The sequence below is a fragment of the Suillus fuscotomentosus genome (genome assembly GCF_016647785.1).
Source record: "Suillus fuscotomentosus strain FC203 chromosome Unknown F5891scaffold_8, whole genome shotgun sequence".
Lineage (NCBI taxonomy): Eukaryota > Fungi > Basidiomycota > Agaricomycetes > Boletales > Suillaceae > Suillus > Suillus fuscotomentosus.
The window spans coordinates 1,208,597-1,223,191 of NW_024539520.1; the positions used below are offsets into that span (position 1 = coordinate 1,208,597).

The 14,595-nt window shown below is 54.0% G+C and overlaps 3 protein-coding genes across 3 annotated transcripts; 2 read left to right on the top strand and 1 right to left on the bottom strand.

Annotated features, from left to right (window-relative positions):
• Positions 1–1,734: 1,734 nt before the first annotated feature.
• On the bottom strand, positions 1,735–3,153 carry F5891DRAFT_976704 (uncharacterized protein; the record flags this gene model as incomplete). The annotated part of the gene is made up of 4 exons (XM_041376640.1): positions 1,735–2,204; positions 2,252–2,402; positions 2,453–2,875; positions 2,950–3,153. 4 exons carry the CDS (start codon positions 3,151–3,153, stop codon positions 1,735–1,737), a joined length of 1,248 nt encoding a protein of 415 aa, XP_041230739.1.
• Positions 3,154–4,732: 1,579 nt separating this feature from the next.
• Positions 4,733–6,132, top strand: F5891DRAFT_976705 (uncharacterized protein; the record flags this gene model as incomplete). The annotated part of the gene is made up of 4 exons (XM_041376641.1): positions 4,733–4,936; positions 5,008–5,427; positions 5,478–5,625; positions 5,675–6,132. 4 exons carry the CDS (start codon positions 4,733–4,735, stop codon positions 6,130–6,132), a joined length of 1,230 nt encoding a protein of 409 aa, XP_041230740.1.
• Positions 6,133–8,098: 1,966 nt separating this feature from the next.
• F5891DRAFT_1183871 (P-loop containing nucleoside triphosphate hydrolase protein) lies at positions 8,099–13,551 on the top strand (the record flags this gene model as incomplete). Its single annotated transcript, XM_041366363.1, has 15 exons — positions 8,099–8,696; positions 8,759–8,814; positions 8,873–8,999; positions 9,064–9,624; positions 9,794–10,029; positions 10,098–10,367; positions 10,422–10,831; positions 10,894–10,915; positions 10,971–11,327; positions 11,395–11,568; positions 11,622–11,799; positions 11,854–12,753; positions 12,805–12,858; positions 12,927–13,087; positions 13,147–13,551. The coding sequence occupies 15 exons, from the start codon at positions 8,099–8,101 to the stop codon at positions 13,549–13,551; spliced, it is 4,509 nt and encodes a 1,502-aa protein (XP_041230741.1).
• Between the last annotated feature and the right edge of the window lie 1,044 nt (positions 13,552–14,595).

Genomic DNA, 14,595 nt, shown 5'->3' on the forward strand with positions numbered 1-14,595 from the left:
ATTTGCCTGCATGATGTCACGGCTCCCATTGGGGACCGCACTTGCATTGACCGAGTGTACTAAATCATACATGTACATATCGGACGGCACCCGTTGGGGACCGCATATATGTCATCCGTGATGATATTTGCCTGCATGATGCCACGGCTCCCATTGGGGACCGGACCTCTGGGATAGGTGGTTGGGTAGTTGATGATATGCCTCAGCCTATGGTACGGCTCCCGTTGGGGACCGCATACATGTCATCCGTGATGATATTTGCCTGGGTGATGTCACGGCTCCCATTGGGGACCGCACTTGCATTGACCGAGTGTACTAAATCATACATGTACATATCGGACGGCACCCGTTGGGGACCGCACATATGTCATCCGTGATGATATTTGCCTGCATGATGCCACGGCTCCCATTGGGGACCGCACTTGCATTGACCGAGTGTACTAAATCATACACGTACTTGTGAGACGTCTCGCATGGTGGACCGCACCTCGCTGGGCCTCAATGTTGCTTTTTGTGAATCAAGTGCGGTCCCCAATGGGAGCCGTCACACCAGCCAGCTGAAGCAAATATCATTAATGATCCTACTTCAAAGGTCCGGTCCTCAATCGGAGCCGTCGACAAGTACTAGTTCAAATCATAAGGAGACTTTTAAGAGATCTGGTCCACCATGCGAGACGTCTCACAAGTACGTGTATGATTTAGTACACTCGGTCAATGCAAGTGCGGTCCCCAATGGGAGCCGTGACATCACCCAGGCAAATATCATCACGGATGACATATGTGCGGTCCCCAATGGGTGCCGTCCGATATGTACATGTATGATTTAGTACACTCGGTCAATGCAAGTGCGGTCCCCAATGGGAGCCGTGACATCACCCGGGCAAATATCATCACGGATGACATATGTGCGGTCCCCAATGGGTGCCGTCCGATATGTACAGGCGTAATGTAATACACTCGGTCAATGCAAGTGCGGTCCCCAATGGGAGCCGTGACATCATGCAGGCAAATATCATCACGGATGACATATATGCGGTCCCCAATGGGTGCCGTCCGATATGTACAGGCATAATGTAATACACTCGGTCAATGCAAGTGCGGTCCCCAATGGGAGCCGTAACATCACCCAGGCAAATATCATCACGGATGACATGTATGCGGTCCCCAACGGGAGCCGTACCATAGGCTGAGGCATATCGTCAACTAATCAACTACCTACCCCAGAGGTCCGGTCCTCAGCCGGAGCCGTTGGATCATTACTAGTTCGATTATACTAACAACACTGTTACCGGTCCCCAATGGGAGCCGTACCACTGGCAGGCCGGTCCATACACATATATTATATCTACTCTCATTGAGTGGTCCGGTCCTCTGTCGGCGCCTTCCTCCGATCATCCGTGTACTGATCCCTTCCCAGATGTAAGGTCCGGTCCCCAATGGGAGCCGTCTGACAAGGCCAATAGAAATCCTTCCCGTTACACATGCAAGCCGCGCACTCGAAGTAAATAAGTCATCCGGAGACCTCGACCGTACAACATCAATCATGGGTTTAACATCCTTTGAGAGACCCGGCTCACACAGAAATTCTTATCAACCCAATACATAATGGCCACATGCTATTCCATGTGTACCAACTACAGTAAACTACAGTAATAAAACTAAGTAACTACATGTACAAGTACAAACTACAATCATGATGTTTTGAATTATACATTAAAAAAGTAAGTATCCTGTTTAGCGGCGGCGGCGGCGGCGCTTGGTAACCTGCCCATCAATCTCCTCCACCTCCTTCCTCATAGTGGCGCAGGCCATCTCTATCATCTGCAAGATGTTGGAGAGGCCTGACACCCGACCGGCCAAGTATGCCTCCTCCTCGCCGTCCTCGCTCTCGCTCTCTTCCTCCTCGACGGCGGCGATCTTCCGCTTGGTGCACGTCCGGAGCTCGACGTAGGCGTTGTTTACGCACCGGGGGCCTGGCACCGCCCGTGGTTGTGCCGGTGCGACGGCGGCTGGCTCGCTGGACTTAGTTTGTGTCCTGGCGGCCTGGCCTGGCGCTTGCGTGGCCTTTGAGCAGGCCCGAACGGGACGGGAAGTCGAAGCAACCGGCTTCGGCCTAGGTTTAGGCTTGGGAGCCGGCGCTGGTGGTGGTGGGGTTGAAGGGGGAGGTGGGGGTGCCGCGATCTTTTTCTTCCCCTTGTCTGATTCTATTAGTTAGTGCTTATTGTATCAGACGGACGAGGTAAACACTTACCTCTGACATGGGAGCACTTCACCTTCCCACGGCGGCACTCGTAGCACGACACGCCCGTGGAGGCGACGTGGCATGTGCGGGCCACTTTCTTGCAGTTGGCACAAGGCACCTCGTGGATGGCCTTCTCGGCGCTTATGCGCGGCGTCCGTTTCTGCAGGCGGAGGGTTAGAATATCAGCCGCTGAGAACACATATCACTTACCTTGGGTCCCACCCGTTCATGAGTCTCCTCCTCCTCCTCCTCCTCCTCCTCCTCCTCCTCCTCCTCCTCCTGCCGGGTCTCCTGCTCCTGATCGGCGCTTTCTTCTCTCTCACCTGTGGCGGGCCCGAGTTCCGTTGAGGTCGCGGTGGGAGTAGCGGTGGTGGGAGCAGTGGTGGTGGTGGTGGCGGGAGCGGGAGCAGTGGTGGTGGTGGTGGCGGGAGCGGGAGCAGTGGCGGTGGTGGAGGTGGTTGAGGTTTCCGCCGTCTCCTTTGAGGTGAGCTCGGCATCCTTGAAGGCGGTCACCTGGCTTTGGAACGCCGCGCGAAGGAGGTAACCTTTCTGCCAGTCTCGCCTTGCGGAGACTGGCAGATCGATAACAACCTTGTTGTCCCGCGCAAGCGTCAAGCGGTTCGCCAGCTGATCCTAAGTACATAAGTTACATAAGTAGTTCGTTAGTTAAGTAAAAACAGACAAAGGAAAGAAAAAACAACACGCACCTTAAGATCGGAGAGGTTCTTGCACCACTCCTCCTTCTCCGGAATGTGGTCCTCGTCGTGTTGGGAGGGAGCCGACTGGAGCATGTGGGTGAGACGAGCGTTCAGCTCGGCCGCCTCAGCTCTCAGAGCAATGGTTTCCTCGCTCTCGGCCGGCGGAGGAGGAAGGAGGTCTAAGAGATCCAAACCGTCGATTTGGTCGGACATGGTAATCTAGACAGTACTATAGAGTTATAGAGTTAGAGTTAACAAAGTTTGAGTTAACAAAATTGAGTTGGAGAGAAAAGACGCAAGTCAAGATCAGGACACAATATATAGGGAACCCCAATTCGCGGTCACCTGACTTTTACAATACATTTACAAGTCGCGTGTCGGTGGACGCCCCACATGTGCGCGTGATCACAATAATTTATTCCATTGATCCACATACGGACCCGCGTCACAGTGAATCCGTCACCTTACAATGCAGATCCACAACTCTGCGGCTGCTTCCGTTGCGGAGCCGACCACACGGTCACGTGCTAGTAAGTCAATATTGTCCTGCAGGTGGACGGCTCCCGTAGGGGACCGCATACAGTAGACTTGCTCATAACGTATATGGTATTAATGTATATTTTTCATATTGTATCGGGTTTGGGTGGCTCCCGTTGTGGTATGCGGGGAAATGGCCAGAATATTGTATAATGTATAATGTATAATGTTTGGTCGTTCAATATACAGTATGACACCTAGTTTACTAAGGCCCGGGGTGGTTGGAGATCCTGCAAGTAGCACGAAATTTTTTCATTAATGAACATCTAGTACTAAGTCAATGGTGTGTAGCACCAAAAAATGTCAGCCGCGTCCTAAGCCTGGCCCAAACGCCAAGCAGACTACTCTAGACATGTTCTGGAACATGAAGTGGACTAGATACCGACGACTCGTTGAATACATGCGATGATGCTGTGACCGTGAGAACTATTCCATCTTGTATATTTTTCATAGTGTATAGAGAAAGGGTGGCTCCCGTCGCTATACGTTATGAGCAAGTGTACTGTATATGCGATATGTTTATTATGAATATACCAACTAGCCAACCAGTAACCAACCAACCAGTTGGACGGCTCCCATTGGGGACCGTCTGTTCAACGAGTGTATTTACTAACTCACGTTCACAAGTCTTACATGGTCGGTGGGCCGTTTGCAATCACACCAACCAACCAACCAACCTACCACGGCCGATATCTTATGTTACATGTACTATGTACTCACTCACTAACTGTACAGGACGTCGGGGTAGTGTACGGAAATCAGACTTAATGATATTTTTTGCAAACGTCATGTGACCGTGTGAGGATCACTGTGATGCGGGTGCGTCCAGGGACCAATTGAATGTATCCCTTCACATGTGAAATGCATTGTCGTGATATTGTTGTTGTGGTTATTGTTAGTAGCACGTGACCGTGTCTGCGGCTCCGCAACGGAAGCAGCCGCAGAGTGGTGGATCTGTATTGTAAGGTGACAGACTCACGCGGGTCCGTATGTGGATCAATGGAATAAATTATTGTGATCACGCGCACATGTGGGGCGTCCACCGACACGCGACTTGTAAATGTATTGTAAAAGTCAGGTGACCGCGAATTGGCCTAATTGAGCAATTAGTCACTCGCGGCCACAGAATCGGGGTTCCCTATATATTGTGTCTTGATCCGGACTTTCGTCTTTTTCTCTTCAGATTTTGTTAACTGTATTTTGTTAACTCTACAAACTCTACAACTCTATTAACTCTATTACTGTCTATATTACCATGTCCGACCAAATCGACGGTTTCGATATCCTCGACCTCCTTCCTGTTCCGCCGGCCGAGAGCGAGGACACTATTGCTCTGAGAGCTGAGGTGGGCGAGCTGAGCGCCCGTCTCACCCACATGCTCCAGTCGGCTCCCTCTCAAGACGACGAGGAGCACATTCTGGAGAAGGAGGAGTGGTTGAAGAACTTTTCCGATGTTAAGGTGCGTGTTTTCTTTTCTTTCCTTTGTCTGTTTTGTATGCTGACTACTTAACTAACTACTTATGTACATAGAATCAGGTGGCCAAGCGCTTGACGCTCGCGCGTGACAACAAGGTTGTCATCGATCTGCCAGTCTCCGCCAGGCAAGACTGGCAGAAAGGTGATCTCCTCCGCGCGGCGTTCCAAAGCCAGGTTACCGCCCTCAAGGATGCCGAGCTCACCTCAAAGGAGACGGCGGAAACCTCAACCACCTCCACCACCGCCACTGCTCCCGCTCCCGCCACCACCACCACCACTGCTCCCACCACCGCTACTCCCACCGCGACCTCAACGGAACGCGGGCCCGCCACAGGTGAGAGAGAAGAAGGCGCCGATCAGGAGCAGGAGACCCGGCAGGAGACGGAGGAGGAGGAGGAGGAGACTAATGAACGGGTGGATCCTGAAGACACAGAGGCACCACCCGTTGAGAAGTCGGGTCCGGTGGGACGCAAGGTAGGTGATGGGTCTTGTCACCGGCTGACATTCTAACCCTCCGCCTACAGAAACAGACGCCGCGCATGAGCGCCGAGCAACTCAACCCTGTCCCTTGCACGACATGCACGACAATGCAACGCGAGTGCCACAACTGGTCTAAGGGCCAGTCGTGCTACGAGTGCCACCATGGGAAGGTGAAGTGCTCTCTGGTACAAAGTAAGTCTTATTTACCTCGTCCGTCTGACAAAATCAGCACTGACTTTAGAATTAGACAAAGGAAAGAAAAAGGCCGCGGCACCCTCACATCCACCTCCACCTCCACCTCCACCTCCACCTCCACCTCCACCTCCACCAGCGCCGGCTCCCAAGCCTAAACCTAGGCCGAAGCCGGTTGCTCCGACTTCCCGTCCCGTCCGGGCCTCGTCAAAGGCCACGCAAGTGCCAGGCCCGGCTGCCGCCGTCGCACCGGCACAACCACGGGCGGTGCCAGGCCCCCGGTCCATTCAAAACAACGCTTACGTCGAGCTGCGGACAAGCACCAAGCGGAAGGTCGCCGCCGTCGAGAGCGAGAGCGAGGACGGCGAGGAGGAGGCATACTTGGCCGGTCGGGTGTCGGGCCTCTCCAACATCTTGCAGATGATAGAGATGGCCTGCGCCACTATGAGGAAGGAGGTGGAGGAGATTGATGGGCGGGTTACCAAGCGCCGCCGCCGCCGCCGCTAAACAGGATACTTACTTTTTATGTACAATATCAAACAATATCATGATTGTAGTTGTAGTTTGTAGTTTCCTTTGATGTTCTTAGTTGAAATAGCATGATGGCCATCATGGGTTGGGTTTGGTTGGGAATTCTGTGTGAGCCGGGTCTCTTAAAGGCCGGTAAAACCATTATCGATGTTGTACGGTCGAAGTCTGCGGATGACTTATTTACCTTGAGTGTGCGACTTGCGGGAAGGATTTCTATTGGCCTTGTCCGACGGCTCCCTTTAGGGACCGGACCTTACAGCTGGGAGGGGATGATCACACGGATTCTCAAAGGACGGCTCCGACAGAGGACCGGACCACTCTCTGACATTCAGATATAATATATGTACAGTGCACGGGCGGTGTCCCAGGCTGCTTGAGCAGTGTCAGGATGCTCACCCCTCACCACAGGTCCGGTCCCATCTGCCTGTAGTACGGCTCCCATTGAGGACCGGACCTGTGGTGAGGGTTAGCATCCTGACACTGTTGAAGCAGTCCGGCCCGCACTAGTGATGCATGTTGAAATACATGTGTGCAGCATGAGTTGGTCAGGCACACACGTGCATCCTCGTGTGATGACCGTTCAACACTGTCGTACGTCACACCCTGTACCCTGTCGGTCCCCATTGGGAGCCGCGTATTACTGAGATACACCCCTCGTAGTTACATAGGAACCACTCCGGTCACCATTCGGTCACGCTTGCTGCGGCTCCCTATGGGGACCGCACGTATGGGACGGTTCAGTTGAATTCAATGTGAGAGGTGAGTTGCCACCCGGAGCCGGCTCATATGTAGCCGTCCGACAACGTCACTGCCAGACCTCTCATACTTGCGGTCCCCATAGGGAGCCGCAGCAAGCGTGACCGAATGGTGACCGGAGTGGTTCCTATGTAACTACGAGGGGTGTATCTCAGTAATACGCGGCTCCCAATGGGGACCGACAGGGTACAGGGTGCGACGTACGACAGTATTAAACGGTCATCACACGAGGATGCACGTGTGTGCATAACCAGGGTCCTACTTGGGATCGGCGGGGCATAGGGTGGGTTACGGGTATGACTTCATGTTTCACGGGTCCCAATGGGGACCGGCGGGCATAAGCTTATGTGTGATGTTATCTTGTGGGGCAAGGGCTGCTGTGTGGCCTTATCTCAAAGGGCTCCCAATGGGGACCGGCGGGGCAAGGGCTGCTTTGTGGCGTCATCTCAAAGTCCTTTTAATGGGGACTGGTACGGCACACGTAATGGTAATGAGTATGGGTCGTCGCGCCCTCCGTTTGTACATATAGTATTGAATACCCGTTGACCCGGCACCCGTTGAGCCCCGCTCATCGCCATAAGAGTTCCGACAATGTCTAGAGTGTTATCGGGTGCTCGCTTACGACGCGGCTCCCCATGGGGACCGCCCTGACTGTCGCCTATATCCACAGTGTGGCCTCATGTTGCATGGGCCATCCCTCATGCCCGGGCGTGCAGGTTTCGCTTATCAAGTGCCATTGGGATTTGATCGCACCAATCACATCTACCGAAACCTTTATCGGAGAGGTGGCTAAAGCAATCGCGGCTGTGATACTGTCAAATCAGGCAGGGTTCATCCGCCATTGAGGTCGTACCCTGTGCCTCGTCCTCCCTCGTGTCTTCCGGGCGTGTTGAGTTAGCAGGTCCGGTAATTGATGAACCCTCGCGAGAAGGATTGTTCCGGCGATAAGTCTCCCTATCTCATTCCCGGAGCCGGCCTACTCGGTTCTGTTCTCTATAAAGGGATGTCTTGGGACGCGACAGCCCAGTAATCAGCTCATCGTATATACCAGCACTGTACGTGGCTCGTACTGTGCTACCCTTGAACGCCGATACTGCGCCAACGACAAGCCGGTAAGTCCACCCGCATCCCGCACCGCCGGACGATTGATGATACTGATATTTGTGGCGTGTTGCAGCAGGAACCCATGAGTAAGAAGATTCAGAGCGGGGTTGTGTGCGCCCTCCTGGCTGGCAGACACCTCATTTTCCAGAACGAGGATATCATCCAGGACATCTACGGTCTCGGCCCACAGCTATTCAACGGGCCGGGGCCGCACCGTCATCTCAATGAGAACCAGTTAAAGTCGCTCCGAGAGATGATGTCGGCCGTCGAAAAAGCAAAAGATATCAAGACGCGGTACAACATCCTGGAGGGTAAACAGCAAACGTCATACGGAGCCGGCCGGGATGCCCTCACCATCTGGTTCAAAAAGCAACAAATCTCAAGCACCATCAGCACGAAGGTCGATGCCATCTGGAAAGAGTTGGATCTTTTGCCCCTCCAGCTCATACATTTAGATCCTGACGCGGGGTTTCCGAACGTTGCCGACGCGGACATGGCGAGAGAAGACATCGCGGTCGCTCTCTTTGGTGCCAACTCGGTGAGCCGAGGTTTGCGAGGAGAGTTTCGTGAGTCTTTGAGCCCCATTGTTCACCATAACTGGGAACGGCACCGGAAAATGTGCAGGCGCGCGGAAAAGACGTTGGGCCTGAGGCGCATGGCCGCTATTGTCGCCTGCAAGTGTAGGTCGCTTCGCCGTACCGTGGAATGTATTGCTTACCGGATCATACCATCTACCCGGCAGTGATCGAGGACGCAGGCACGGTCACTCCGCAAATGCTACGGGAGGCCACACACCATGTGAAGATGTACAGCCAAAGCAGTCAAGTGGTTTCCGTTGGAAGTCGAGAAGTTGCAGGGTGTGAGCGAGCTCGAGGAATTCTTGAAAACCGTTGTGGTGACCGCCGTGGCCAAGGCCAAAGGCGTCGCAAAGGAAAAATTAGCGCCGGAGATCAGCGACCCCAAGGAGCCGTCGGGAAGTGCTAGTGAGTACATCCGCTTTCATACGTCGTGTGTTGTTGCAAAGGTTATTGAATGCACATTCGTCAGAAAGTCGAGGTCGGACCCGGGCGAGTAAGGTGAAGAACGTGTCTTTGAGTGCGGCCGGGGACGTCGACCTGATTTGGCCGGCGTACGTTCAACTATATCGCACTGCCCCTACTGAGCCGGACGCCCCGGCCGTGGATTTAGACGGAGAGGATAGAGATGCCATGTGGGAGGGCTCGAACGACTTGGGCGTCGACAATTTCCGCTCCCTAGACGATACCGCTCTAAATAGATTATTGAACTTTCCTGACGGACGGCCGGCTCTCTTTGCCCGTTTTAGATCTCTAAGCCGGAAGTCTGCTTGGGACGACGGTGCCGAGAAGGAGTTCGTAGATGGCAACCCGGACATGCAGCCACTGAGCCTTCTGTGGCATCAACGCGTCGGTATCGCCTCGATCGTCGAAAAGATCTGGCAGAAGGACCAGACCAACGCCGTTCCAGGCATACTGCTTGCCGATGAGGTCGGCGTTGGCAAAACTGCTCAGGTGATGGGTTCCATCGCCTTTATGATCGACCAGTATTGGGCACACGAGATTCGCCAGCGCAAAGGCCGTATCGCCTCTGGTAGATGTGGACGTCAACACTGTGCGCAAGGCGCCGATCCTAGGTGAGTCTGATCTTCCATGACGGGTCCCATTCGGAGCCGTTTGCGTGGGCAAGTAGTTGCTGTCCGAGCGTTCGGCCGCCGACCGTCCGACTCCCGCTCCATGCTAATTCAATCCTTTGTCAACAGAATCCATTCCCTACTTCGCCGGCCAAGCCCAAGTTCCCAACCTTCCTCACGTCATCGCCGTTCCCAATTCGTTGGTCGCTCAATGGATGTCGGAGCTCCGCATTTTCTTTGCTCCCAAAACGGTCGAGATTTATGTGTATCCTACGGCCGAGAAGGACTTCGCAGCATTTTGGACGGGACCTTGGGAAAAATCGTCGATGCCTAAGATCAATAGAATTATTCTGGTCACACACTCGGTCAGTCGATCATTTCCTTAATACGCGGACATCAGGCCCGGGTGCTAACGGGTTGCTACGCATGCTAGGTATTCACCACGCAGGGCAAAGTGTTGGACACTCGCAAGGGCAAAGTCGGTCACAATCAGAACAAGGCGGTAGACGACAAACGGACTGTAAAATCGCCTCATTTGGAAAGGAATTGCATCTGGTACATGCGAGTCTTCGCTTCCTGCACCCTCGACGAAGCTCATGAATTCCGGAATCCCAATGCCGGGTGGCATGCTATGCTGCTGCTGATGAGGAATTCACATGTTCGGATAATCGCGACCGCGACTCCACTGTTCACCAGCCCAAAGGTAAGTGGCCGAGAGTCATCGGCCAGGCCATATTCACATCTTCGTCGGTCGTAGGACTTATGCAACATCGGCCGTGTCCTCCGCATCCCTCACTTCACCGGGACAGAGGGAGACGATTTTGAGAACAATCACTGGAAAGCATTGGGAGCGGCGCGACGAGTCATCACCAAAGAAGATAAGGAGCTCGCGGCCAAGCACACCATCCAACGACTCGCCGGCTCCAAGGCCGAATATAACGAGCCTGCCTCCAAGACTCGGGTCCGGCAGCTGACTACCGTCTGGATCAAACAGATTAAACGTGGGTTTTCCAACAGGGTCATTCGACGCACGGTAGAGTCTCTTCGGTTCGACGGCAAACGGATCAACGACAGTTTGCCCCCGTACCTCATGGTCTTCTTTCCGGTCCACCTGACGGACCCGGAACTTGATATTGTCGAAACTGGCATGGACAGCCTGGCTGGAAAGTAAGTTCGAGGCTCCCCACAGGAACCGGATTATTGCTGACAAGTTGTCACTTTCTCCACAGAGATGTTGACTCAATGGGCCAGGTAGGTTTATCACCGCGGTCCCCTGGAGGAGCCGACGCCAATGATCATCTCACAGAGCTTTTATATGGAGGCCCGGACGAAGGTCCCCCTGCCGTTTCACAATTCTCCGAATTACCCGCCTGTGGCGGATTGGGATGAATACAATGAAGTTCGATCCACGAAGGTGGACTACCTCATGACCCTCTTGCGGTGGCATTTGATTTCTGATGACAACGGCGTTTACAAGGACCTCGACAAAGAGCTCACGGAGGAGGAACAGAAAAAGCTGGATGATGAATACGATAAGGACACGGACCCGGACTTCATCGGCGACTACGCCATCGACAAGGAGCTCCCGGAACTCATGAGCATGGGTACCAAGAAGATTCTGGTGTACACGGAATTCACCATGATGGCACCTTTGTTGCTCTCGGTGAGAGTTTTGCCATGCTCATGAACGACACACTCGGTCTGACTGTGCGCCCGTGCGTGTTTCTCAGATTCTTAAGATGCACGATATCGAAGCCCTGAGCCTCAATGGCACCCTCACGGCCGATGAGCGCAATGAAACAATTCGCCGATTCAACACCGTGCCCGAGGATCGGGTTCTACTATTTTCGACCGTTGGCGCGGTGGGCCTGAATCTTACTGTAGCTACTATTGTCGTTCTTTTCGTGAGTCAACGGCCGTGCTCCGGAACTGATATCTCAGACTGACGCGCATACAGGATCAGTGTTGGTCCCGAATGCTGGTCAATCAGATTATCGGCCGGGCATGGCGACTCGGACAAGAAGACACAGTCACCGTATACAATATGGTGGCGGTCGGCACGGTCGACGTGCTCATGGTCGACCACGGCGAAGGCAAAGGAAAAATGCTCGGCCAGTTCTTGTCAAGAAATAAAGGTACGCGAACATTATCCATACCTTCTGATTCAGACATCTGACGACCGATGGAAGCCGTGGCCAACACCATTCAGAAAGCTGTGAAAGGAGATGAGATCCCGGACAACGACATCGACGATGATGTCGAAGAAAGCGACGACGATATCGAAGTGCTGGACGGGCCTCCTGCTGGATCAACATTTCGTTCTCGTGCTTCCGGGTCTTCGCGCAAGTCGACATCAGCGGCTAGTACTGTACCGGACAAAACGGCCACCCGCAACAAAATCATCAGGACGTACGGCGGCAAGAAGCAGCAAGCCCGTAACCTCAAGACCACCGGCGATGATGAAGGCAAGATTTTTGATCGTTCGTCCGTCGTCGTCGACGACGATGGCTCTCAGCCCGAGGCAGACGAGCAGGACGATGGTGCAGACGCGACATCCTCAACCGGCCCGCGCAAGGATCAGGGGAAGCAGAAGGCTATGGGCAAGGCAATGGCGAAGGGAAAGGAAAAGGTCAAGGTGGTTGAAGAGGACATCGACATGGACGACGAGGAGGAGGGGACGTCTGAGCCGCCGCGGCCGAAGGCAAAACCCAAGCCGAAGGCCAAGGTTGGTAAGCCGAAGGCGAAGGGAAAGGACAAGGCGGTCGAAGACGACATCGAAATGGACGAGGAGGAGGAGGGGACGTCTGAGCCGCCGCGGCCGAAGCCAAAACCCAGGCCGAAGGCGAAGGGAAAGGACAAGGCGGTCGAAGACGATATTGACATGGACGACGATGAGGAGGGGACGTCTGCGCCGCCGCCGCCCAAGCAAAAACCTAGGCCGAAGCCGACAGTAAAGGGGACAGAGAAGGGAAAGAGCACAGCTTTAATGTCGGCGACTGAGCGGATCATGCAGGATGAGCAGATCACCTCATCCCGCGGTGCCAAACCGGGGCCGGCGAATCGTGCAGCTGCAGCAGTTCCATCCAGTGGTAAGTCTAAGACGCTGGTGACACGGACCATACCTGACGACCACGCTGAAGACGAAGACGATGACAGTCAGATTCAGCCCCGATCCTCCGGAACCGCTGCTATATGTAAGTCTTTGTAGTTCATCCGTCGAAGTCTCATACTGACGTCGAGTATTTGAATTCATGTCCACCAGCATCAACCGCTCAGAGGGACGAGACTGACGTTGAGGACGACGAAGCGGGCGCTCGTATAAACCTTACAAGGCGGCCGGTCATCCGTGATGTCGACGATGGCTTCACGCTAGATGATGGGGACACCACCGGCCCATTGGCTGGCACTCAGAATTCAGCAAAGGTCAGTGTCGTTCGGCTCCGGATTGTCAACGGAGACTGATGTCCGGTCATGGTATCCAGGATAAAAGTGACGTGGAGGCGTTGCTGGGTGAAAAGCAGATGTCTGACCTAACGTTGACTGAACGCGACGACGACCGGGTTCAGTCATCGCAGCCGTGGGATGACCAGAGATTTACTGATACCTACTCTGGTGGACAGAAACGCCGTCGTAGTACAACGTCAACGGTTGCATCCCCTCCGTCCGGACCTCAAAGAAGTCCCAATCGCCCTCGTCCTCCGCATAAGAAGGTTCATGTGCATGGGGATGGCTCGGCGGCCGTTCGGCCCTCCCAGTCCTCGCAAAATGAGGGTGCCGGCGGCAGCATATCGTTTAACGACCGGACCGCCGTACCTGAGAATGCGCCCAAGCCAAGAGGCATGCGGGGCTTGCGTGGCCGTGGAGGCATTTCGAGAGCTCGTTCCTGAGGGGTGTCCGGTCCGCACTATTGCACATGACATTGACATGCGTCATCATACTCATCCGTACCATTGTCTGTATTTCAGTTTCCTATCATTTTGCGCTCCCTCAATATGCAGTTGCAGTTTATTCTTCGTGTAGTTGTGTAGTTGTAGTTGTAGTTAATAGCATGTTATAATGTGTTGGCTCAGATGGCGTGACTTCCCACAGCAACTAACCGGGCGAGAGAGGTGCGTTCCAGCTCATTATAGGCACAGCTCACAATGGGAGCAGTTCAAGTGGCCGGCATAACAACAACTTCGGCTGATTCACAACATCGTTGTGTATGATAGGCGGGTAATCGGCCGGTACACCAACCCCCGGTGCTCGTGAAAGACGCGGCTCCCATTGGGGACCGTATTATGTGACCATGTACAGAAGCCATACTGCCGGATGATCACAGCTCCCGTTGAGGACCGTACATACTGGTGGGTCATGGAGTGATGGCCATCCGCCTCATACATAACGGCTCCCAATGGGGACCGTATTATGGGACCGTGTACAGCAGCCATACTGCCGGACAACGACGGCTCTCATTGGGGACCGTGCATACCGCTAGATAACCCATCCGAATCAGCGCGGCACCCAATGGGGACCGTATTATGGGACTGTGTACAGTAGCCATACTAGCAAACAACCACGGCTCCCATTGGGGACCGTATTATGAGACCATGTACAGAGGCCATACTGCCGGATGATCGCGGCTCCCATTGGGGACCGTACATACCGCTGGATAATGGATGTATCACCTATCCGGATGAGCACGGCTCCTAGTGGGGACCGTATTTTATGGGACCGTGTACAGTAGGCATACTGGCGGACGATCACGGCTCCCATTGGGGACCGTAAATATTGGTGGATGATCCATCGGCCTTACACAGAGCGACTCCCAATGGGGACCGTATTATGGGACCGTGTACAGCAGCCATAATGCCGGGCGACGACGGCTCCCATTGCTGGTGCTCACGGCTCCGACACGGAGCCGGTTAGTTTATAAAGCCAACGGATCAACC